This window comes from Drosophila kikkawai, chromosome 2R (assembly GCF_030179895.1).
Source record: "Drosophila kikkawai strain 14028-0561.14 chromosome 2R, DkikHiC1v2, whole genome shotgun sequence".
Classification (NCBI taxonomy): Eukaryota; Metazoa; Arthropoda; class Insecta; order Diptera; family Drosophilidae; genus Drosophila; species Drosophila kikkawai.
In genome coordinates, this window is record NC_091729.1 from 8,722,781 (window position 1) to 8,747,055 (window position 24,275).

Genomic DNA, 24,275 nt, shown 5'->3' on the forward strand with positions numbered 1-24,275 from the left:
CGGAAATAGGTTTGCAGTTTCATCAAACAGAACTGGGTGGCTGAGGAAGTCACAGTTCGTTGGGTTTTCCTTCGCTCCGAATCAGTCAATGCTTTCTTAATGATGATCGCCCTGTGCATAGAGCAAAGCTTTGTCTGAATAAAATAAATAACCGGAAGGAATTTAAAGCAAATGCAAAGCATAAACGAGCTCAGTAATTAAAATGCACTTGATTGTGATGACTCGAGAGGGCTCCTCACTCTTCACTCGGCAGCCACTCATCATAATAACGAATAACTATAGTTAAAAGCAAATATTATCGACAGTACGTGCTTAATGTGCGTCATGCTAAGCGGCCAGCGCTTTCATGGGCGTATCGGCTTACACAAGCCACTCACTCGTGTAAATTAATTACTTACGGGCACTTGCCGCTATTTTCCCACGGTTCTTGGCTATCCCAGGGCTCGTGTAAGATGTGGTTTAAAGCTTAGTGCTAATATAACCCCATTGACCTTGACTTTAATTAGCATTTTGGCCAAAAAAGTGTTTTTTGCAGGGATCAGTTCCAGGTACGAATGCAGCCAACCACATCATAAAGCTGGCTAATATTTATGAGCTCATTTCCGAGACAGATAGACTTCGCAGATCGCAATCTAATTACAGTCTGAATCACATATCTCGCCACATATTCGAATATTTATTTATATGCATTCTCGTTTGTACGCCACTGGATTGGCAATCAAGCCATCAATCACCATGCCCAGTCATTCCATTCATTGGGTCGTGAAACTCATTAGAGGATAGTTCTCTCCTTATATCTCATCTCGATCTGCGATCGTTCATTGGCAATGATTCAGAACTTTTTTCGCATTTCACTAGGTCGAAAGTGTGTGCAATCAGTTCCTCCGGCGAGGGTGCTGAATTGATACTTGGAATATTAATTATAACAAATTATTCAGTTGTTTAGAATGAATCACAGTTCAAGTGATAATACTTTTACATAAACATTTTAAATATTCCAAGCTACTTTTCGTTAGATTAACTTTAATGCACTCTCATCTGCTTACACATGTTCTTAAGCCATTAGTTTTATTGGCAGTGGAACTAATACAGGGGAACTCATTTGTTTCTGACTACTAGAGGCTGTAAAAAATTGTGTTTTGCTTTTGCCGCTAGGTCGAGTCTCAGGTGGAATGCATTCGTTGCAAACTCCATTAACTACAACTGCTTGGCGGTCTGCGGCATGAGTCAAGATGTTTTCCACATTTCTCTGGGTCAAGAGCGACAATAAAAGCGACTCGATGCGGGTGCTGCATGGGTGGTGTGGAACGCATGAGCACGAGAGATGTAGCCGAGGGCAGAGTTTAGTATATGGTTGACTTTACAATAATACAACTTCGTAACATCCATATTATTTCTATGAGTATGACGTATAGTCATTAAATTTAATTAGTTTCTGAATTCTGTTAACAGAAGATGATTTTGAAGAACACGTCCAGAGAGCCTGAGCCAGGTCTTAGCCTAAATCAACTTGAAGTTATATAAAGAAAGATATACCAGTACTATAGCCTAAGCAAATTAATTACATTTTTAATTTTTTATGGTTCTTGTATAGTCTAGGATGCCTTCAGGTTTTGTCTTCTTAGCTTTGAATCTTTTAATGTCCGAGGACTTTAACTTTAAAACTCCGACTGAGTGATAACTCCGGCAGTATGCCAACTTCTGGCTCGTTTCGAGTGAGTTCCGACCTGAGGCAGCCCACTCAACTGTCGCGTACTTTCTCACAGTCACCATTATTATGCGGTCGAGCTTTTTGGCCGATAACCACACGGACGTGGGGCATGCACCTGTGTGCGGGGCACCCTTACCCTCCCTTATAATTGCCGACATGCATGCAAAAACGATTTACATAAATACGGCTCACCCACACAATTGCAGCTCCACCTCATTGTTGTTCCCAAGCTTATGGAAGATTCGATTGTTGTTGTGGTTGTTGTTGTCGTCCCAGTGCTAATTGCGATTATCTCACACGAATATATGTACATTTGCACAAACATACTGTATGTAGAGAGACATCAGAGACAAAAGCGCCGGCAGAGACGTCAACTGCAACTGCGACGCGGCTGCGTTCAAATTTGAATTCATTTTCGAGTTGAAAAAAAAGTGGCAAGTAATCTCGAAAAATATTCTTACTGTCTAGTCAGTAGAGTTTTAGACGCGCTGCCGGACGCTACGTGGGCGGTACAGTGGATCAGAGAAAGTAACGAGTTCGAGTGTCAAGTGAAAGTGAAGCTCTCGGAGTGATCAAAGCTAGTATATAGGATATATCGCGAAATATCAGCAGACTCTAGTCTGCCAATCATACTGCCAGTGGCCTGCAATTAAAGTATTTAATTGCTTGTGAAAGAGTTAATAAGTGAGCTGTCAGTGGCGACCTTGGCAGTGTGGAATATAGATCTTAAGATAAAAATAATGCCCAGTGTTTCGGTCTTAACCTGGCTCTGTCTCGGCCTTAGCCTGACTCTGAGCCAGGCCAATCCCCAGCTGAATTTACCCACCCCGCAGCCAGAAGTGTTCTACAACGGCTACACCCCGAACGTGGCCACCACGCCCGCCCAGTTGCGGGCGGACCGGGATCGGGATCAGCGCTACGGTCCGCCCTACGCCGATGCCGGGGGAGGTGGCAACACCGACGACGGGCTGGACGACTTTAGGGTGGGTTAAGTTATCTGTAATGATTAACGAATAAGAAATAATGTATAGGTAATGGATGGTTTAATATAAACAAAGTTAAAAGAGTAAAGGGTCTAACATTTTCTACTTTAAAAATATATAATGTTTAATGAAGATTCTCTACATTATGATGCTAAACCAACCTAACCCTTCGAACTTTCGCTTGCAGTACGGTCAGACTAGTGACGAACGCATGAGACTCGGCTATGCCTATCCCTCGCCGCGCGTGAACTTCAGTGACTCGCCCTTCAGCGGGGATCGGTTTTCCAACCACAACTACGGACCTTCGGTCTCCAGCTCAACCGATCGCAGCTACGGCAACGATCCCAGCCTGAACGGACGCTTCGCCGATGGTCCCATCTCCACGCAAGGAGAGCGAAATTACAACCCCAACGATCAGTACAACTACAACAATAATCCCAATGTGGAGATCTTGGGCATCAACAACCGCAATCGCTTCGAGAACCCCTACCTCTCGAACCAGGATCGGTTCAACCTGAACCAAGGATATCTGGAACGCCAGCGTTACCAGCAGGATCGTCGCTACCAACAGGAACTGGAAAAGCTGCGCAACCTGCTCGTGGAGTCCGATCAGAAAGGCTCCTTGGAATGCACCGCCAATGTGGCCGCCCAGTGGAATTTCGAGACGAACGTCAACGATTTTACCCAAACGGAAGCGGTGAGTGAGCGGAGCGCCAAGTACTTGTACTTGTACGCGTAATTGTGGTTGAACGGCACGCGATCTCTGCGGTGGTGATGGAGTTTTCTCATAGCACACACTATAGGTTTTCCTACACATGCACACTCGGACAGGTCCCAAAAGTCGCATTCACAAGGTCGAATGGCTTTGTCAGATTCCCAGGCAGACAAGCCAATGTCAAAGAGCTGAGGGTACAGATATGAGTGTACATAGATAGTTTTGACTGTCAAAGCTAAACCAGCATAAATAAGACAACCGAACATGTAAGATGTAACAGGCGGGAGGCATCTCCGACCTCGTATATGTATTCTGGATTGATATTACCAGTCAAGTAAATTTAGGCCATTTACGTCTGTTAATCGGACGATCAGATGTACATAAATGGAAACACAGATCTCAGATACTGTAAGAGCTGATGCTACATATTAGTGACAATATTTATATGGTGTATTACAATTACGAGTAAAAAGACCAGTGTGAAAGTTATTGGAAAATTTGGTAAACATCAGATGATGAACATACGAGTTATTACACAAAAAAATGTATTTTAATCCCTTCCCAAAGCTCTTTCTATCTTCCATTAATATCTTCATTCTCGAACCACGGTTTTTAGCAAAATTATTTATTTATTTACATTTTGTTTGCTTAAAGTTATAAACTAAAGCTACAGATGGGGGCAGCCATAGCTACTTAGACTTTAGGCTGACTGGATTTAGAGATTTCATTCAAAGTTTTCTCTTAAAATCTATGAGGTTTGATTCTTATTATTCTATTTAAACAAATATTGTAATTCAAAGTCTTTCTCTTTACGTATAAGTTTTGATTTTTGCTTAAATTCATGTTATCTTAAATATTGATCCTATTTTATAAAAGGTATAGGAGGTTTGTTTTTTAAAGAAAATTGTGAAGTTTAAGGAGCTTGCTCGTTGTAGGATTGGAGAGAAGCAAGGTAAGGTTTGAGTTCAATAAGTTTAGGTATTTCTCCATTCATTCTGGAATATTATAATAGGTCCTTTGGAGTAATTATTTTGGGTATTGGGAAGATCAGAACCGGGAATTTTACAATCGATTGACTGTAGCTCTTTTACCTGTTTTTGTTTCTTTAAAAACGTAATGCAGTATAGCGGTTTAAGGCAGGGAAATTGTTATTTTTTAAGAAACAAAATTTTTAATTTGCTTTTTATATTACTTTCATAACTTATAAATAAAAATGAATTACGATCCAAAACCCATATTAGCTTCAGAACTTATTAATAAATATTATTACTATCCAAAATCCTTGATTAGGTTTTGTAATAAGATCTATTTTTTAGATCATATAACTGAGTTTTTCAGATAGGTTTTAAATATTTTACGTAATTGTAATGCTTTTCAAGTTTAGCTTGTATTTATAAAAAGACATTTGAGCTTATTTTTAAAAACTGAATTATTTCTCATTTAAATAGCTAAATCCCTTCGAATTATAGTTGAAAAATCAAAGTGGTGGAAATACTAAGTATAATAATAATAAGCGATTATAACCTTTCTTTGGCATAATTATTTAAAATATATTTTTAAAAAGGTTTCTATAAACCTATTGATAATTCTTGTGCTATTTTTCCTGGACTTACCAAATAATTTCCGAATATAAAAGACATTGAAAACAGAAAAGCACTATGGCACCCTAAATTAAAAATGAAATATATATTTTATATTTGTAATTTTTTTAGAGATATCGTTAGTAAAACTGATACATTTTGTTTTATCCCTCCAGCTTAATGCTCAACAGCGTTATGTAGAGTTCCAGCGCATCACGGCTGAACAATCCAAGCGGATTAACAAGGATCTCATCTTTGACCGCCGCCTCTACCGACAACTCATGCTGCAGTCCGAGGTGGGGCCAAATGCCTTGCCTTTGGATGTATTGGATAGGGTAAGGTGCTTGGTCCCTTGTATAATTAACAGTTAAAAAAAACCTTTACCACAGTACAACCGACTGCTGAACGAGATGCTGTTTCTGTACAACAGCGCCGGAATTTGCGCTTACCAGCAGCCCTTCCAGTGCGACCTCCACTACATACCACACCTGAAGGACATCATGGCCAAGAGCAGGGACTGGGATGAGCTGCAGCACACGTGGGTGGAGTACCACAGGAAGGCGGGCCGGGGAATGCGCGACAGCTACGAGCAGCTGATCGACGTCATGCAGGACGTGGCCAGTGTGAACAGTGAGCAGACGAAGGAATGTCCGGAGTTGTGGTCCAATAAAGTCACTTTCTTTGCAGATGTCACCAACGGAGGGGAGTACTGGTATCTGGCCTATGAGTCCGGTAACTTCCGGCAGGACATGGACATTGTTTGGGAGCAGATTCGGCCGCTTTACGAGAGTCTGCACTCGTATGTCCGACGCAAGCTGAGGGACTACTATGGGCCGGACCGCATCAACCGCATTGCCCCGATTCCCTCGCACATCCTGGGCAACATGTACGGCCAGTCTTGGTCGAATGTTTTGGACATTCTGATACCCTACCCGGGGCGCAAGCTCATCGATGTCACGCCGCGCATGGTGGAGCAGGGATACACTCCGCTGCTGATGTTCCAGCTCGCCGAGGAATTCTTCACCTCCATTAACATGTCCGCCGTAGGTCCAGAGTTCTATCGCAGCTCCATATTCGAGCAGCCCTTGGACAGGAGAGTTCTCTGTGAGCCCTCCGCCTGGGATTTCTGTAATCGCCATGACTTTCGGGTGAAGATCTGCGCCGATATCAACCAGCGAAGCTTGATCAGTGTGCACCACGAGATGGCCCACATTCAGTACTTTTTGCAGTACCGTCACCTGCCCAAGATCTTCAGGAACGGCGCCAATCCCGCCTTCCACCAGGCTGTGGGCGATGCCATTGGTCTGTCGGTGTCCACTCCCAGACACTTGCAAACCCTGGGATTACTTCAGAGGTCCCTTGACGAGTCCAGCTTTGATATTAACTATCTTTTTACCATGGCGATCGATAAGGTTCGTAATAAATTATGTAATATCCGAAGGCTAGCCAAAGTTTTTGGTTACTTAGTTGCAAAGTTAGATCGTTAGCTAAGCTTAAATTTTAACTAAGATCTTAACTTCATGCATTCTCTTATGATTTGGAATTGTCATCCTTTTTTTAATGGGTACTCGATGGTAAGAGGATATAATTATTAAGTGGCAAAAGATCCAATACCCAACTAAGTAGAAATGCTATTAGAAAACATTAAGAAGGTATGGGTAGTCCGTCCTTCCAGGTCCTTCTTCTTGCCATTCCATTCTGCTTGATTCTGTTTTTTAATATAAATAAATTATAATAAATAGCCTTCTCACGTTTTGGTTTTCTTGATTCTTCAAGGTTGCCTTTCTGCCCTTTGCTCTGTCCCTGGACAATTGGCGTTATGATGTCTTCAGTGGCAATGCAAATAAGCGAACCATGAATTGTCATTACTGGAATTTGCGGTAAGTATAAGGGAGTATGAAATGTCTGGTTTATAATAATATTTTCTTCTAATTGTACCACTTTCAGGGAAAAATACTCGGGCATAAAGCCTCCAGTTTTACGCTCTGAAAAGGATTTTGACATGGGGGCCAAGTATCACATACCAGCCAATATTCCCTATATCAAGTAAGTCATTGAAAAGTTCTTAATTAAGTGATTTTTATCAATTGATTATACAATTTACTACATAACCGTGGCAATTAAAACCCAAAGCTGCGGCATGTTATTAATTTTGCAATTTCGGATTACAATTTACACACGATTTCAAATATTTTCCGTCAAATTGCCGGCGATTACGCGTCGCGATCGCGGGGATCGTCGAACCGGCCATAAAGCTGCCCCACTAACATCACATAATGGCCAAGACACACACACACACATATATTCAGCAAGCTCTGACTCTGTGGAAAAGAAAATGAAATGAAACTGAAAACCCACATGTCGGTAGCGTTTCCCGCATTCACTTTCCACATGGCTGCTGCCACCGGGCGAAGCGGGTTTAGTTGGCCATCATTTAAATAAGCCCGGGCGAAAAACTGTTACGAAAATCCAGACAGCAACCGAATTTTGCTGCGCAGTCTAGACTGACTTGATTTGAACGACTGACCCAGTAAACTATATATATTTCCAGTCTTGGATTTCTTTTCTTCACCCAAATATTATTATTAAATAGAATTAGAGGTGGCGTCTTTAGATGTAAACTAAACTCAGATCCGCTGTTGCTTATTTATCGTATTCTGAGGTTTCACATTAGCCAAGCGTTTTGAAATGCTTAACATAAATAATTTTATATGTGAGTTGGTGGAAAATAAAATGGTAATAATTATAACACAAATAAATTTCAAGCTTTTATATTTTAAATTCGCTTATTGTGGCTTCACTTCACTAAAGAAAATTGCCTTAAGAAGATCATTAACTTTTAAAAAAATTTAATAAATATAGGAAACAATTAAAAGTTGAAATGCCAAAACTGACAGAAAATGTAAAATGATGACGAAAGATGTTGAGCAGCACACATGAGTTTGTTAAAATATTAAAAAAAAAAACAATGCTGATTATGAATATGTACACTTTATGCGCCCTCCTTCAGCCTGGAAATGAATAACTACTACTAACTACTACTACTACTATATATTTTAGATATATAGTTTGAGTTAATATGTTCTAAAAAGAATAAAAACCTAAACTATTTTTTGTACAGTAAATGTGATTACCAAACCCAAAACGAGTAGGATATAAAATACAGTCTTGTAAAAAATAGATACATACATATAGTAGCCTCTACTAAATATTTTCTTAAGAGTAGACTGTTTCCCCTCTAATATTGTTGAAATAATGAAGTGTAAGCTCAGTTCTCCATTAGAGCCATTAGCCAGATTTTTATTGCAGCCATTCTTTTGGCATTAGCCACACACTCTGCGAGGAGAGAGGGGGCCACGAGGATGGAGGATAACAACGCCAGTCCGGGCATTGTGCTGGCTATTATTTATTGCATAATCAATAAACTGCAAGCGCTACAGTTACAGTTACAGTTACATAAACAAAGCTACCAGTAACAACTGGCCACCGAGAGAGTTAGCCCCAATATGGTAATAAAAGCGAGCTGGGTCTCAGCTCGCGACTCGACGGGGCTCGGACTCAAATATCGGTTAGCGGCACATGTCCTACAAACCGACTGGGGAAAAACGTGATAAATCCGTGGCCCACTTTACTTAACCCAGTCTGAAATTGCAGCGGCTTCAATGGAGCCGAAAATGCAAATTGAAACCCAATCTTTGTGGTCGATGCAACAAGCAGGCAGCCGCAAAAGCCAAGAAAAAAAAGGAGTGCAAAGACCCAAGCCGGAGCTTCGACCAAAAAACCATACCCCTCGCGGGTGCTAATAAAAAGCAATGCCCACACCGCAAAATAAACGCTAGGAAATGGCCACGAGTGCTTAAAGCTAGAGTCAGGCTGGAGCTGGAGCTGGAGCGGGGGCTCATGGAAGGCAAAGTGATGGTGTGGAAAATGTAATAAACATGTTGAACTGTCTCCGCCCCCTTTCGGGCTGTCTCTCCGTGGGCGAGACACTTTGAATATGCAATTATGAATGCAAGGCGATGTTTACCTCATTTGAAAATTAGATAAGACATTTATGGGCAATTGAGGAATGACTTGATCTATCTCTTCGCCCTCCTCGTCTGTCGTGCCCATATTTGATTTAAACGCGAAGCGAAAGTGGATTTGTCCCATGAAAGGATAGCCAAAATTGGATAATAACAAATGAGGAATATTATGGTCAGATTAATGGAAAAGTTTCGTTGTAGAGTTCCTCGACTTCTTCTGTAAATACAGTACATAGTATTTAAAAACTTAAATGCTGTGAATTAAACAACCACATTCTTTGAATATGTACATCTGAGAAGTTGAAATAGAACTCATAGATTGTAGGTTCAAAAGTCGGGTATCAATAAATATGTAAAAAAACCAACCTATCGGTCAAATAGTTTAATTTACTAAGGTTGTACAAGACAAATACTTTTTGGATTGCTTTATTTTGATCATGGGATCCAGGAATTTTCGGCTAATAAACTGGGACCATTATGGCTTATAATCCTTGTAGAAGGATCAATCAAGATCATAAGATCTAAGGCATCAATAGCTAAGTGTAAACGTTTTGCCTTCAAGTATATCTTTTGCGATATAATTGGAGATGTTTTTAAATAAATATATAGAATAATAAAAATCGATAAAATGTTCGTTTTGATCACTTGTTTTTTCATATATTTGATTGTATATCATTCATCAGCTTCATTTTGTATGAGATTTTTTTTGTTAGCTTTTATACAGAGTCAAAAAATATTTGGTAAATTAAGTACTTTTTATAAATCCGTTTCGTTTGCTTCTAAGAACAAGCAAAATTACATAGACATATTACAAACTAGGTAGCGGAGAACATTACAAAAACTAATACAATACGTTCGTTTACAAACTGACTTAAATAGGGGTCTCCTATCTCGAATATCGAATATCGCACGAGCTTAAACGCTATCAGAAGTCTTATCACACGCTCACAACGCTGGGACGCTGCACACAACTGGGCCGATCGGTCCTGGGACCGACCGATCTCACTTGGGAACCGGACCGGGTGCACGAGTCGGGCGGGCCAGAGCAGAAGAGGGAGGAGCCGCGGCTGGAGGACAAAACAGCAGCGGCAACCACGTCGATGATGCACCCAGGCGGTGTCGAATCCATCGGCCAACAATCCACATCGTCTTCGCAGCACAACAAGCCTGGGATCCTGGGATCTTGCAACTGTGTGTGTGTGTCCGATCGAGTGTCTTGGAGGGGAGGGAGTGGGCTGGTGTTCTTTCTAGATCTTGATCTTGTTCTAGTTACAGTTCTCGTTATCGTTCTCGTTGTGTGGCCTGTGCGGCCCAAATGTGTCGCTTTGAAGGTCTAAATCTAAAGTTCCTTTACAATTCACTCGTTCACATTGCTCACGGGTCTTGTCAACGTTTCAGGGTTTCCTTTTGTGTCTTATGGCTTACGGCTAGAAGAGAGTTCGGTCTAAAAGCTAAGTTGGTCTGTTTCTCGTCTGGTTCTCTGAATCTCTGTCGTTTATCACGTTCTGCATAGCAATGTTTTCCGGGGACGGTATGAAATGGAGTGCTCGGAGTGAGGGGAATGGTCTATGGTCAATGGTCTATGGTTATGGTTGTGGTTATGAGTGTGGCTATGGTTATGGTAACTCAGTGTTTGGTTGCTTTTTGGGAAATATAGAGGAAATGGAGGAGTTTAGCTAGCCATCCCGTTCATTCTCAATGCTGCAAAGAAAAGCGAAAGAGGCGGAAAAGAGAGAAAGAGAATTCATTCACCGTTTAGTAGCCGTGATATGAATGATAATCATGAGAGGCAAAATCATGCTCCACCTCGTGCTCATGCTCCACGATGGGGTGCGAGTGATGATGATGGATGGGGGCGTGATGGTGGTCCTCCTCGATGTGCTTGTGGACAAACTCCGGCTCCTTGTAGCTGACGTGCTTCTCGTGGTACTCGGGGACGTGCTTCTCGATGTGAACGTGGACGGGCTTCTCGACGGGGATCTTGACTGGGTACGGAACGTGTTTCTCCACCTTCACAGGCACCTCCTTGATGACTGGATAGGGGGCGGGCACATGGACCTTGACCTCATACGGCACTGGCTTCTCGACATGCACGGGCACGGGGCGATCATACGGGACATGGACGGGCACCGGCACCTTCTTGATCACGGGCACGGCCACTGGCTTGTCCACGTAGTGCGGAACTGGCTTGTCAATGTAGTGGGGCACTGGCTTCTCGACGGGCACCTTGACGGGGTAGTGGACAACCTTCTCCACGGGGTAGGGCTTGTCTACATGCACGTGCTTCTCCACATTGTAGTGGACCACCTTCTCCACGGGGTAGGGGGCGGGAACATGGACCTTCACGGGCACATGGACCTTCTTTTCAACTGGATAAGGAGCGGGCACATGAACCTACAACAAAGAAGTTAACAAGTTAAGACCCTAGTTGGCTTGCTTCTGTGACTCCCAAACCCACCTTCACGGGCACGGGGCGATCGTAGTGCACATGGACGGGGTAGTGAACCTTCTTTTCGACGGGGTATGGAGCTGGCACCTCGTACGGAACCTTCACTATCTCCTTAACCTCATAGGGGATATGCTTGACGACCGGATACGGCTTGGGCACTTTGACCTTAACGGGCACATGGATGTGCTTCTCCACCGGCACGTGCACGATCTTCTCGATGGGCACGGGCACGGGGACCTTCTTGATAACGGTCAGTGTCTTCTCCTCGTGCACCGGGAAGTGGGGCACATGGTGGTGGTGGTAGTCCTCGTAGTGGTGCAGTCCTCTCTTCGACTTGGTGGTGTCCTCACTGGCCGCAGCCTCCGCGGGCTTGGCCTCGGGCTCAGCCTTCTTCTCCTCCACGGCGGCTTTCTCGGCCTCCGCCTGGACGTAGCTGCTGGCCAGGAGTACAACCAGGGCCAGCGATGTCGCTGTGCGCTGTGAATTAGAGAAGGGGTAATTAGATGGGGGATTATCTTAGAAAGAGAAGATATTTGAAACAAGAATAATATTGAACTTATAGAGTTTTTAGCAATAATATCAGTACTGTTACAGATATTTTAATGAGACATTATCTTCGTCCAACTTTCATAATCAATTATGGAAATTGTATTTATTTTTTCAATTAAATGTGATTTTCATTTCCTCCTTTTACATTCTGGCAAATGTACCAAGACTTTATATCACTGCAGCTATGATCGCTTTCAGATCTATTGATCTTGCAATTTTGTAAGTCCAAAATGATAACCATTTTTTCCGAACTGGGATATTCTCGAATCCCTTGGCCACTGGTTCACTTCACTGTCTTGTCCTGCCCTCGGATACGTACCATCCACTTCATGCTGCTGCGTTAATCCTTCGATGGACGGGAATGGAAATCCGCTTTCCCTAGTCGTGAGTCAGCTGAGTCAGAACTGATCCCGTTTGGTCGAGGGATTACTATTGATCACTGGTTAACACGTTCCGTACACACTGGGCTGTAGACTGTTCGACGGTTAACGGTTTAATGATGCCAACTGCAGCGCCTGCGCGCACTTTTATAGTTCCACGCCGAATGAATGGATGCACGAAGCGAATGCGCGACCATCAAGCCAAGCCAAGCCAAGCCGAAGACCAGGTCGGATCGGATCGGATCGGCGGCAGTAATAACAATCGCAATAGCCCAAAACACATGCGGCGCAGCGAATGGTGAGCGGCGGTGTGATTTTCGTGAGCTTCCCTCCTGCCGCATTCCCTGCCTTCGGTGGTCCACTGCCTCCGCTGGCTTTCGGAGGCGCGAAGTCGACGCAGCCAAGCGCCAAATGCAGCGCCACCATCAGCGCAGAAAAAAAAAAGAAAAGCAAGAACGGTATTCACAGCAAAAAGGCCAGTCTCTATATACCCTTTAGCAATAATGAAATCTTAACATGTTCAGCTTCAATTGAATTGAATTAAAAGGATATTAGGCAGAGATTAAACTTATAAGCTTAAGTGTATGTCTAAGGACTAAACCTTGTTTTGAAAATTATTTTTATATATTTTAAGAGATATGAAATTAACATAAATTCTAAATCCAGCTTTAAAACTCATTTGAGCACTTGGTTAACACTTACAGCTAAACAATAAAATGGTTATGGCTCCCACAAACTGCCTATTTTAAATTTAATTTTTACAACTTTTAATAAAATATAGAAACTCTGTACTTAAAAAAATGGTTGTAATATAAGTTATTTCCCTGTAATTGTTTCATTAAACAATTTAGGTCACTTTAAGTGACAAGTGCTGGCAAAAGTTCCTCTTAATTATTTTTGTATTAACAATTAACAGTATTTATTGAGTACTTAAATGGGCATTGCAAAAGACTCTTAAAAGTCGTAAAACTCTCCCTGGAGGGGTATTAAAGCAGAAATAAGATTGCAATATCAAGAGGAGTCTCCGCGAATGGCCGGGGCCCGACGAGGGTCTATGGATGCGTGCCATTTTGCTGTTTAATTCGACTACCGTCAGCTGCCGCTTTTCGCTTCTTGTTGCCGCTGCAAGTCAGTGGACGTAAAAGGCTTGAGAAACCACAGCGGCAACATCAGCAGCAGGCACCACAATTTGGGGGCTGGTAATTGAATAATACCCGATTGGATGAGCCGCCTTCGGGCCACTTCAAGTGATGAGCTGTTTGCTTTGTTGCCGGTCTTCATTTCAATGTTATTTTTATGGTAATCACAAATGATTATGTGTACTTGTTTCTAGGCTGCCTTCGGTGATTGAGAGATTGTCCTGCGCTGCGATTGTTTTGATTGATTGATTACCATTATAAAGATGGGTATTTAGAGGGGGACTTTCATTAAGACAAAGAATAAGAAAAATAAACCATTTACTTATTAGCTTAATATGTAATTGTACAGTTTCATACATAAATAGAAGTATTTTATGAATCTACTTATAGTAGAGGAAATGTCAAATATTAAACATATTAACTATTCCTCCTTTCCTCTAAGTTGACACCCACTCTTTTCTTAATCCCCTTTTGAGTAGCACTACCTCTTGCTTAACGCCAAGTGACTATATCCTTTTGCTTTCGCCTTCACATTATGCCATTATGTCACTCAACCGATCCCAGACAGGTCCGAGTGCGCCAGGAGAGTGTGTCAGTTGGTCATTCGGTTGTGTCACTGCTCCACATACGCAGTGGTCGGTCACCAACCATAACCTAAGACAAAGGCAATAACAGTTGGGCCACTCCACTCCACTCGCTCGATTCCACTCCGATTGCTGGGTAATTAATACCGCCACCGGCTCCATCGCCAGTAGCACCACCAGTCCCAGTGGTATCAGGCCGAGGCGGGGTCTGGTTTGAGTCCGATTACCTTCCTCGTTATTATGTCAATGGGTCTTCAGTCAGCTGTGGTTTGGCACACATATCGAGTACACTATACTTGTACATATATCAAAAATAAATCACACTTAAAGTCTGAATACAAGTTTAAGGTGCGTAACATATCGGTAGTATTTTTTTTTACTTCATGACTAAAAAATAAAATCATAAGGTGACCAAAACTGGTACAGAAACTAAGAAAGGAATAAGCAAATGTTACATTTAATGAATCTGATGAAACAAGGCTTTCATATCGACATGATTTATAAATATTTTTGAGCAACTGCAGGACCTTTACAAACATGTTCGGCACCTTATAATCCCAGACTCGTTACGATAGCAAATATTTTCTCGCTTTCGTTGCATGCATGCAACTTTCGATTTCGTTTCAATTCGCGTTTGTTGCATGTCTTGACCACATTGTTCGATTCACATTTTCCACAACCGACGGAAAGCGAGGCCTTTTGGCCTTCTGCAGAAGAAAGAGGGGGCGCCAGGGCGGAGGCAGCCGTTAGACGCTCCCGCTCAGCTCCAGCTCCAGCTCCAACTGACTGGGGATTATGTCATACTGGCTGCTGGAGAGCACGCCTACCGCCGGAGAGATGGTTTCGAGTACATTGTCTTTGCCCGATCATAATCGTGAGCTGAAGTGCAATTTACTTCCTTGACTTAATTACCATATGCGCCACATATGCATATATGCGGCTGACTCTCCCGCCGCCCGCCTCCCATTGTGGCCATTGTGGCTCGACGCCTTTGAAAATCATCTTTCGATTGAGGCTTAGCCACTCTGTGGCGATATTCAGGCTGCAGCTCGTTTGTTCGCATTGTCTGCGCCCTGACCTTGCCGCATTTGGCGATAAAGTAAGCTTTACATAAATTCATTCATCCCCCGGGGCTGCGGGGCGGCTTTATTTGTCAACAAAGGTGTCAGAGTTGAACCAGCGGCCGATTGATCATCCATAGAAGCCACTGACTTTGATTTCCATTCGCTGCCTGATTTGTTTAACAATAAATTGTCTTCTTGGCTCGGGTATTCCACTTCCATCCATTCCATGCCATGCCGCCCCGTTCCCAATTGGCCGTTTGTTGGGCACCAATTGTGGTGTCTTAAATCTTGGACGAGTTCCAACAATATATAGAGCTGTTAGCCATGCAGGCGAAGCTGACAGTTATGACATTTTATGCGCCGCTTACAAAAGCCTCATTCAGCCCCTTGTCACCCGTCTCGGTTGTGGTCGCCACCTGCCAAGGCGTATAACTGTTTTGGGGCTTCGAGTCGTTCACCGTTTCGCGTCTTGTTTACCGCCATTTCGGATGGGGCACATCCAACCAACCGCAGGGTTCAATGCATTGCTGGTCAAGGTCGTTTCTTGGGCTTGTTACCCAGCTGACTGAAAAGTTGGCTCGATTGCGGCGGTAATTTGCTTGTGATAATGTCACATAGAAACTATTGCAACTATTACAAAACTTGTCACACCCATGACAAGTTTTGTAATAGTTGCAATAGTTTCTATGTGACATTATCACAAGCAAATTACACAAAAATGTTTTAGGTTTAAAAAGAAAAGAAAAGCCTTTGAATACTTCAATATCATATTCAGATAAAATAATCAAATGATGCATTAACAAATAGTTAAGTTTGGTTAAGAACTAAAGTAAGAGGGAACCATTTAACGTTAACATATCCCATAATAATATTAATAAGTAAAATCAGAAAGTAAATCTCCTTGATCTTCAATTCGATTAGCAGGAAAACCCCCCAAAGTCAATGCCAACGCACAGCTTCGCCGCCCAAAATGTTCATCAGACAAGCACAGCTTTCAATATCGGCATGATCTGTTATTTATTTGGGTTATAGCCCATTCCGATGAACTTGCCCTACTGCAATCACTTCCCTCACAATCAGCTAGTGGCGATCAGCTCTCTATTTCCACACAATGATCGTTGCAATTAGAGCTCAATCAGGGTTTACAATCTCGGGTTAACGCATCTCTGAACCGATCGGCAAAATAACACTCAGAAACAACGAGCACGGAAATGGGGTCAATGGCAAAAGCATTTGAACTCTTGGCTCTTGTTTGTGGCGTGTGGTGTTTATGTCTTCTTTCGTTTTGGAGGGAAGTCGGCTAGGCATTTACCCGCGATTCGGTCACATTGTCACGCGCCGTCGAACGCTTTGGCTGCGCTCAATTAAGGCTAAGAAAAACACAAGTATGCAAATCTCTTACTCATGTACAGTTAACCATGACGTTCACTTAATCAGGTTTGCGGCTTGGGGTCCCCTTTTTTCGGCGGGCAGTGACGGCATAAAGCTAAACTGATTAATAAGGAAGTGGAGGCGACGCTGAGCCTGCGACCCACCTGCGAATTTATGCACATTTACCGGTCGGTCGGGAAAGCCTGAAAGACCAGTCGGAGGAAAACCATTTATTAGCATAATAATTCCGCCTTGGGCCAGCCAAGTTTGTGGCGGACAGCTGTTGACCCATTGACTTAGTCAACAAATTTCGCATTGCCTGCGAACGGATTGCGAAACGTTGTGAGGAAAATCCGCTGGCTGTCGTCACTTCTTCGGCAGAAAATATTTTAAATATAGACTTTAATTTTATTTCAGTCTCTCGGCTACAATGCCCCTCTGTTTTTGCGGCCATAATTACAACAACACCCAAAGTCCAAAGCGAAGTTGGCAATCAAATGCCGAGCTCTTGTTTTTGGTGTAAATTGCGTAAATTGAATAAACATTATGCTACAGCGCAGCCCAGGGTAGTTGGTAGACATTCAAGCTGCCTCGTTTCTTGTCGGCATTTTCGTTTTACATTTGGTAAATCTGTTTTTGGCAGCTCTTTGCTTTCCTGCCTTCTGATCCGCACTGAGGCAAAGCCGCAGTTAGTTGGTGCGAGTGTAGATGGGAGCCCGAGGGGTGCTCAAGAGGTTTGATTTTGTGTTGAAAATAATAGCTTTATTATGACGTTTTAAGGATGAGTTAAACTTTGAACACACAAAATATTAAGTTGGATTTAAAAATATCCTATCCTTCAATAGTCGAAAATTACTATCGAAATCATCTTTTCATTATCATATTTGTTTTTATTTAGAAATTATATAAAATTTCAAGTGCTACTTTACATTGTCTTTCCATTGGCTCACTAGGAGATCGTAGTCAACGTTAATAACCATAGACATTTTAAGAAATACAGTATTTAAGTGCTTTTACTTAATAATACACTTTTCTGTGAACCAGTTTTTAAATTACATTATTAAATTAATATATTTGAAACCAAAGTTCATATTTCCTACTGTAACTTCTTCTGCACACCTCGTTAAGTCTAAAAATATAGAGCGGAGCGTAATTAGGCAGCACTTAAATGACTGTAAATGAACAAAAATACAGCAATAAAACAAAAATACGAGTATTGAGCAATCGGCTGTAGCGCATAAAACACAAAAGAGCATGGAAAATATTCACAAAAGAAGCGCTGGGATATATACAATATTTGGCAAATTGGGAAAAAATATGCTTATATTTAAACAAAATTAGCAACGATAATTACCGCATCAATCAAGATGTACTTAAGGCTTTCCTATATTTTTTCGTGGCATGCAAAAGCGCATTTAAAGCTGCAAATGTATTGAGAAAACCACTTCCGAACAAGAAATGTAATGCACAGGAAAACTGAAGACTGAACACTTTGAAAGTTAAAAATAAAATATGATTATGAATAATATTATAGATTCTACTGTACCATGTTTTGGCATTTATTTTGATTACAGCAACCGACAGACTTAAAGTTAGTAAAAAATCTCATATAACAAATATAGGTCGTAAAAATCAGTCGAATAATAAACAATTCAAAATTAAATACAGTGGGTTTTAGCGGAATAAAAAGTGTAAAGTAGTGAGTAGTCAGTAGTAGGATCTTCAAGGTAGTGATCCTTTTAAACAAGATCTTACAGAACTATTTAATATATGCTTTCATATCTTCTGAAATCAAAGGAAATTCTCACAAAAATAGCACATATTAAATTAACAACTTAATCTAGCATAATTTAAGATATTTTTACTTTCATTTCGCGAGTTTCATTGCAAACTGGCATAGATTTAAAAATCAGCTCCACGATTAATGTCAAAAAATTACCCATACTGGCTTCCATATACTTTTTGGCTCTCCATTTTTCTGGCTGACGCTCATTTGGCTTTGTTGGATTGTCGAAATGTTGCAACACACATTCGAGTTTGGAAAATTTCTTTGCAACCGAAAAGTTGCGCGCAAAAGAAATTGCAAGTCAATTACCGTTAGGCGGTTTGCATGGCGCCATGATGCAATCGCGCCACATGTGCCTGCCGCACTCCGCACACAATACAACAAAGCGACAACAACAATAATCACAACAACAGTATCAGGCAGGTCGACGTCATCAGCATATCGCTAATTGATTGCGTCTGAATTGGTTGTGTCTGCCTTAGTTGCTGGTGTTGCATTCACTTTGCCGCTTTTTGGGTCGCGCCATTCTCCATTGGCACACACTCTCGAAGCCGAGGCGAGCAGCACGAGCCACGGCGGCGTTTCTCGGGTTAGGACAAGATCAATGTTGCTGCTGTTGGTCAATCCGGGCAACAGGTTCTCCCGAAACGAAAGACTCAAGCAGCGAACTTGAAACGCATATCAGCTCTTTCTGGACTGCCCGTCATTGGGGTTGATTGCCCCCGATAAATGCTGCCGCTCTCGGGCAGTATAATAAGCTATAATAATGGTTGCATCATTTCTCACTTTTCATTTCGCTTTTCGCAAATTACCTGCTTTTTGCTTAAGTGCTCCAGAGATTATGTGGGGATTATGGTACAGTGGGAGTCGGGTGTTTTCATAGATTCCTACTTAAACATGGTAGAAATAATACTAGCGTAATTAAAATGAGCGGATTTTAGGATTTATTATGGTTTTTCAAGTACAGTTCTTACGAAAGTGAACTAAAACATCCCTTAATAAAATACGCAATGTTGTAATACTAACTTCTAGTGTAAAGTCACATTAAATAGGAAACTCTCTGTTGTCGAACGCAACATTTTTACGCATTTCCACTGAAAAAAGCATTTGTCAAGACTTTATTTTAATTTTACTACATTTCAAAGATCAATTTTGGACAATTGTTCGTTTTCAAGATAATTACAAAAATGTAAGGCATTCGGACGCGACCATACAGAATTCACTTATTCAAAAAACAAGTTTAAGCTCTGATTTCTACGAAACGTGATGAAAGATTTTAATGCAATGAATTTGAATGTATTATGCGTGGATTAATACACAAAATGTATTTGGTTTGATTTAAAATAATAAGGTAGTTTTTTTAATTGAATTTAAATTCCTGTCGCAAGCGACATTTTTGCCACCTTACTTTTTATATTGGATTTTACTTTTTAGGTAAATTAGATTTAAGCATTTAAGCATTTTATTTCCACTTTTGCATTCTTCGAGTGATGTTTAAAAGCAAAAGTCAAATGGTAATGCCTCTGTTTTAAAAGTTGTTATCACTAAAATAATGAAAATTCGCATTTTCTAGAACTTTCGTTTGCTGTTTCTGGAGAGTTACCCATATATTGTTTTATAGGACAAATCTTTCTTTTCTAAATCGAAATATTTTATCAGTCATTATTAGTTGTTTCTTTTTATTCTAGTGACATAATTTTTTTAATAACATCGGATAACTATATCGTATAGCTACTGTAAAAACAATGCGACCTTATGTAATACATGTTATATGTAGTGTTACGAAGAATATTCGGTTTGCCAAAGTAATCCATTTTCATTAAATTTCCAACTTAAGGAGAGTTATTATTTAAAGACTGCTTATTTATTTATTATTAAGAAATAGCAAATATCTGCCAATATAAAACTATATCCCTACCTCTGACCGGATAAGGAGTGTTTTTTAATGATATGATCCGACTCACATCAGGTGGCCAGAGGCAAGGATAGGTGTTGTTGATGGGGAAGACAACGAATATGCTACCCTTTGGTTTATTATTAATAACGAACGAATAGGGTAGACTAATATAAGCAGTGTTTATTTCTGTTGTCCTGTGTTAATTTATTTGGAGCTGCAGACTGTTCTATGTAAAGCTTGGCTTCAACGTATATGCATATGCTCATGAGCTTACAAATGTAGTTTGACTGAATAGATAACGCGAAAGCTTGGACGAGATAAGAAAGAGACGAAAAGAGAAAACAGACGAGCGCTGCAGGTGCAGTGGTACACCTACGCGCGCATAGGTGCTGGCCGTTGCTCCAAACAGGTGTCTTAAGATATTGTTTTTATTAAAATCTAAGGACATTTCAAAATACAACAAAAAGTACAGGTCGTTGTAGAGCAAACATAGGAAGATCGTGTGCCTCGAAATAAATATCCAAAGCTGTAGACTGAAAGTAACGTGATGGCCTTGAAGGAACTGAGAAACGTATTTGACTAAGAAGTTGAATGGAAAAAATATGTCCGTTTAGTTTATGAAGGAACAACATCGCGCCTTAAGAGAGGGAAAGTTCCAAAACGCGTAGTCTATCGGCACAAAAAGGGAGGCAGCGAAGTGGGTCCCAATCAAAGCCCCGTAGAGCAAACAAAAGGAATTGTTTCTGTACCGATTCAATAAGGTCTTGATACCTTGTACATTGAGGGGACCATATACACGAACAATATTCGAGAATGGGCTGAACCAGAGATATATATAGATCATTAAATTCCTTAGACCATCGTTTTACAAAGGCAAAAACTTCTCTAGCTTTACAAGATCCGTTACAGAATGGATACGTTCAAGAACACTCGTCCCTAAAGAATAGTTGGCATGGAAACAATTTTTTCGGTAAAACGACATGTATTTACATTTACAGTTTGGTAAGATAAGTATATGATAGGTTTGTTTAAGATACAGTTTTTATTTGGTAGATTGATTTAGCATATGATTAGGTTTCTTTAAGATTTAATTCAACTTTAGTTGTATTAAAGCTCCTTATTTTCTTTATGAGAAACCATTTACGGGGCTCCCCGACATATTTTCATTGATAAATAACTATGATGCAATTAACTTCTCCTTCGCTTAAGATAAACAACGGGCTTTGTTCTTAATCAACCCAAGTGAGCTCAGCTTTGTATGCGTTTATCTTTAGAGAAACATGAAATAATTTTATTGTTATTAAGCATTTCATACAATTGTGAAATGCATACACAGCTTGTGAATGTATAAGAGAGGTATTTTACAGAAATGTTTTCATTCTTGATTTTGTTAAATAGTGAATGACTTTTTATATATTATATATTTAATTATTATTTCTTGTTTTTTATGTTATGTTTATTAAAGCGTTTTCCATTTCCATTTCCATTTTAATATGATCTCTTTTTGACTTTTGTTTTTGGATAAAATATACAGTAGCCCCGAAAATGATCAAAACGCCAATTGCCAATACGAGATACAATAGATATGATACAAATTCTGAGCCTTGTGAAGGCTGATCCATTTCCGTAGAGCCAATTAGTTCGGTAGAAGTGTAGTATTCTTCAGTTGTTGTCTCGGTTGTTGTCTCAGTTGTTGTCTCGGTTGTCGTCTGAATCCACACACAGTCTCCTGCGTCCGATTTTATATAGCCAGGGCAACAAACCAGCTCTTCCTCTAGCCTGGTTTTGGTCTTGGAATTGTCATGTTTTCAGATTGTTCTCGAATAATATTTTTTTTCAAAGCACTTACCACTGTCTTAGTCCCGCCGGGTATTCCCAATTCTTTGAAATATTTTTCTAAGTCACCGAATTCACTCAGTGGTTTGGGAACTTCTTCTGTGTAGCTTACAGTCATAGACTGGTGACACAAATGGCGAACCTCCTCCGTTTCGTCACAATGTGCCACCTTCAGCGTTGCAAAGCTGAGCACAAAAATGATTAAAAGCCTTGACATTTTTGCAGCTTCCATGCGATCAAGTCGGCGAATAAAATATAACTGAATTACTTAATAGTGTGAAGTGCTCCCGTCTCCTCGATAAGGTTCAGCAGAACCGCACAGTGGGGTATCGGGCCCAAAAAAAAAATTCAGTGTGGCCAATTTTGAGGGAGCAAAAATAATTAGTTTATGGCTTCAATAATATGAAAAAAGTTATTTTTGTTTGAGAATTAGTAATTAAACTAACTTGTCTCGGGTTATGGTCAGTCTGTACGGGAAAAGTAGTTTTCATTCTTAAGTCTGGCACGCATGGGACACATGAATATTTATTTATTTATTAAAAAAATTAGGCTTAGCATAAAATTCCTAACCTATTGGTAAATTACCGAGCACTAGCTACGGTGACCTTCGACTCTGGTTGTGATTAATTTTATCTATGTATGTATGTCTTTATGAGGTTACAAGCTATATCTACATATGTACATTCATTTATAAATTCATATGTATATATAAAATGTTTTTATATTAAGAGATTGGCTTTTCTTATGAACTCGTACATCTTAGGGTTTGATCTGATCAATAGAATTAAATAACTTGTAGGTAACCAGAAAGGCAGAATGTGACATCTATGTATCCATTGACTATAAATATTATTTATCTGCATCACCATGCAAGTAAATTTCGAGAATCCCGGATATTCGTACAAATCCTCACTATTCTGTTGAATTCTGACTGCTACACTTCCTGCTGCTCCCATAAATCATGATAAGCTTTGCGTTTATTCGCGAAAAAATATAATACATATAATAAAATTTAGACATTTGAAATTGCACAGCAACAAATATAATGGATTGAAATGCCGAAAGAAAATCAAATGGATAGAGAGTAAAACAGGTCAATAGCCAATTAAAGAATGTTAGTAATAATATTATAATAGATTATAAGTTAAAGCAGCAAAACTTTTGTACCAATAAATCAGTATAAAAAAAAACTAACAACTAAAACTCTAAAAACAATAATGTAGTCTACTGAAGTCGATTGTCTTCAAAAAGTAGTTATATTTTAATATTAAAAAAAAGCTATTATTTTAATTTAAATTTGCTGACATAACAGATAAAGGAACAATCAGAGAATTTGTATGAAAAGATGAGAGAATCAGCTGAATTTCAGGGTCCATATTCATTCATGTTTTTTATACACCTCAGTAAGGTTTTTCTATAGATTTTTATTTCCATAAAATTGTTTCAATTGCAAATGCCATCTTTTGAATTACATCTTGTATTCTTGTTTATATTCTGTTAAGTTAAAAGAAAAGTTTTAATATATATATATTTATTTATTTGAATACATTTACCCACAATGCGTGCAGTGATGACTAATGTAGAGAAATTTAAATACTTGATACTTGGTTTTTGTCACTATGTGTGTCCCAGAGGAAACCGTAAGCCTCCGAATGCAAGTAGATGATAGTGTTTCTGATCGGATTCTGACTGACTAGATATAGGACAATATTCAATGATCAAATATCGTTTGATAAAAGTTAATATTATAAACAAATAAAAAATTATTCCGATGATAAGTATTCCGGTGTTAACATAATTTCCGGAAGAAATATCATGGACGAAATCAATATTAAATTATATTTCTTTTAGATTAGGTTTCTAAATTGATCCAATAGAAAATGTTGTTGAGATTGTGGGACTCGTCATTCTCATTTTAAGTACTATATTTATATAAATGTGCACTACAGCTTCAATTAAGCGAAGTTATCTTGGTTTTGTGTTTTTATTTTTCTTCTAAAAAACTAAATGACACTCTTCGAGGTATAATTTGTTACATTTAAGAGTATACCATAGAGTTCAGTATCTTGTATCTTAAATTTTAGTTGCTACCTTGAAATTGCCGAATTTAATGTATACGCAACACACCATATTTGGTTTCTCATTATATTACATTTCTTATTTATAAGGAATATTTTCCTTGGTATAATATTTTACAAATTTTTAA

General features: G+C 40.0%; 2 protein-coding genes and 1 non-coding gene across 4 annotated transcripts in view; 1 reads left to right on the plus strand and 2 right to left on the minus strand.

Annotated features, from left to right (window-relative positions):
* Nucleotides 1-2,199: 2,199 nt before the first annotated feature.
* Nucleotides 2,200-24,275, plus strand: part of Ance-3 (angiotensin-converting enzyme Ance-3) — a 50,425-nt gene continuing 28,349 nt past the window's right edge. The window contains exons 1-7 of the mRNA XM_041776949.2: nucleotides 2,200-2,694; nucleotides 2,882-3,391; nucleotides 5,166-5,324; nucleotides 5,379-5,619; nucleotides 5,677-6,401; nucleotides 6,766-6,869; nucleotides 6,937-7,035. Of these exons, the coding sequence (XP_041632883.1) occupies nucleotides 2,452-2,694; nucleotides 2,882-3,391; nucleotides 5,166-5,324; nucleotides 5,379-5,619; nucleotides 5,677-6,401; nucleotides 6,766-6,869; nucleotides 6,937-7,035 (2,081 nt within the window). The 5' untranslated portion in view covers nucleotides 2,200-2,451. The remainder of the gene's footprint in view (nucleotides 2,695-2,881; nucleotides 3,392-5,165; nucleotides 5,325-5,378; nucleotides 5,620-5,676; nucleotides 6,402-6,765; nucleotides 6,870-6,936; nucleotides 7,036-24,275) is intronic.
* Nucleotides 10,302-12,491, minus strand: Vajk1. Of its 2 annotated transcripts, XM_017181819.2 has the most exons (4): nucleotides 12,332-12,491; nucleotides 11,473-11,940; nucleotides 10,821-11,408; nucleotides 10,302-10,715 (listed from the first exon to the last, which is right to left on the minus strand). In XM_017181819.2, exons 1-4 carry the CDS (start codon nucleotides 12,341-12,343, stop codon nucleotides 10,710-10,712), a joined length of 1,074 nt encoding a protein of 357 aa, XP_017037308.1. In that variant the 5' UTR covers nucleotides 12,344-12,491; the 3' UTR covers nucleotides 10,302-10,709. The 2 variants fall into 2 exon arrangements, with proteins under 2 accessions (XP_017037308.1, XP_017037307.1); XM_017181818.2 differs by having other exon boundaries at nucleotides 10,302-11,408.
* Nucleotides 21,497-22,398, minus strand: LOC108085275 (uncharacterized). Its single transcript, XR_011444634.1, has 2 exons — nucleotides 22,083-22,398; nucleotides 21,497-22,023 (listed from the first exon to the last, which is right to left on the minus strand). It is a non-coding gene; the product is annotated as an uncharacterized protein (transcript).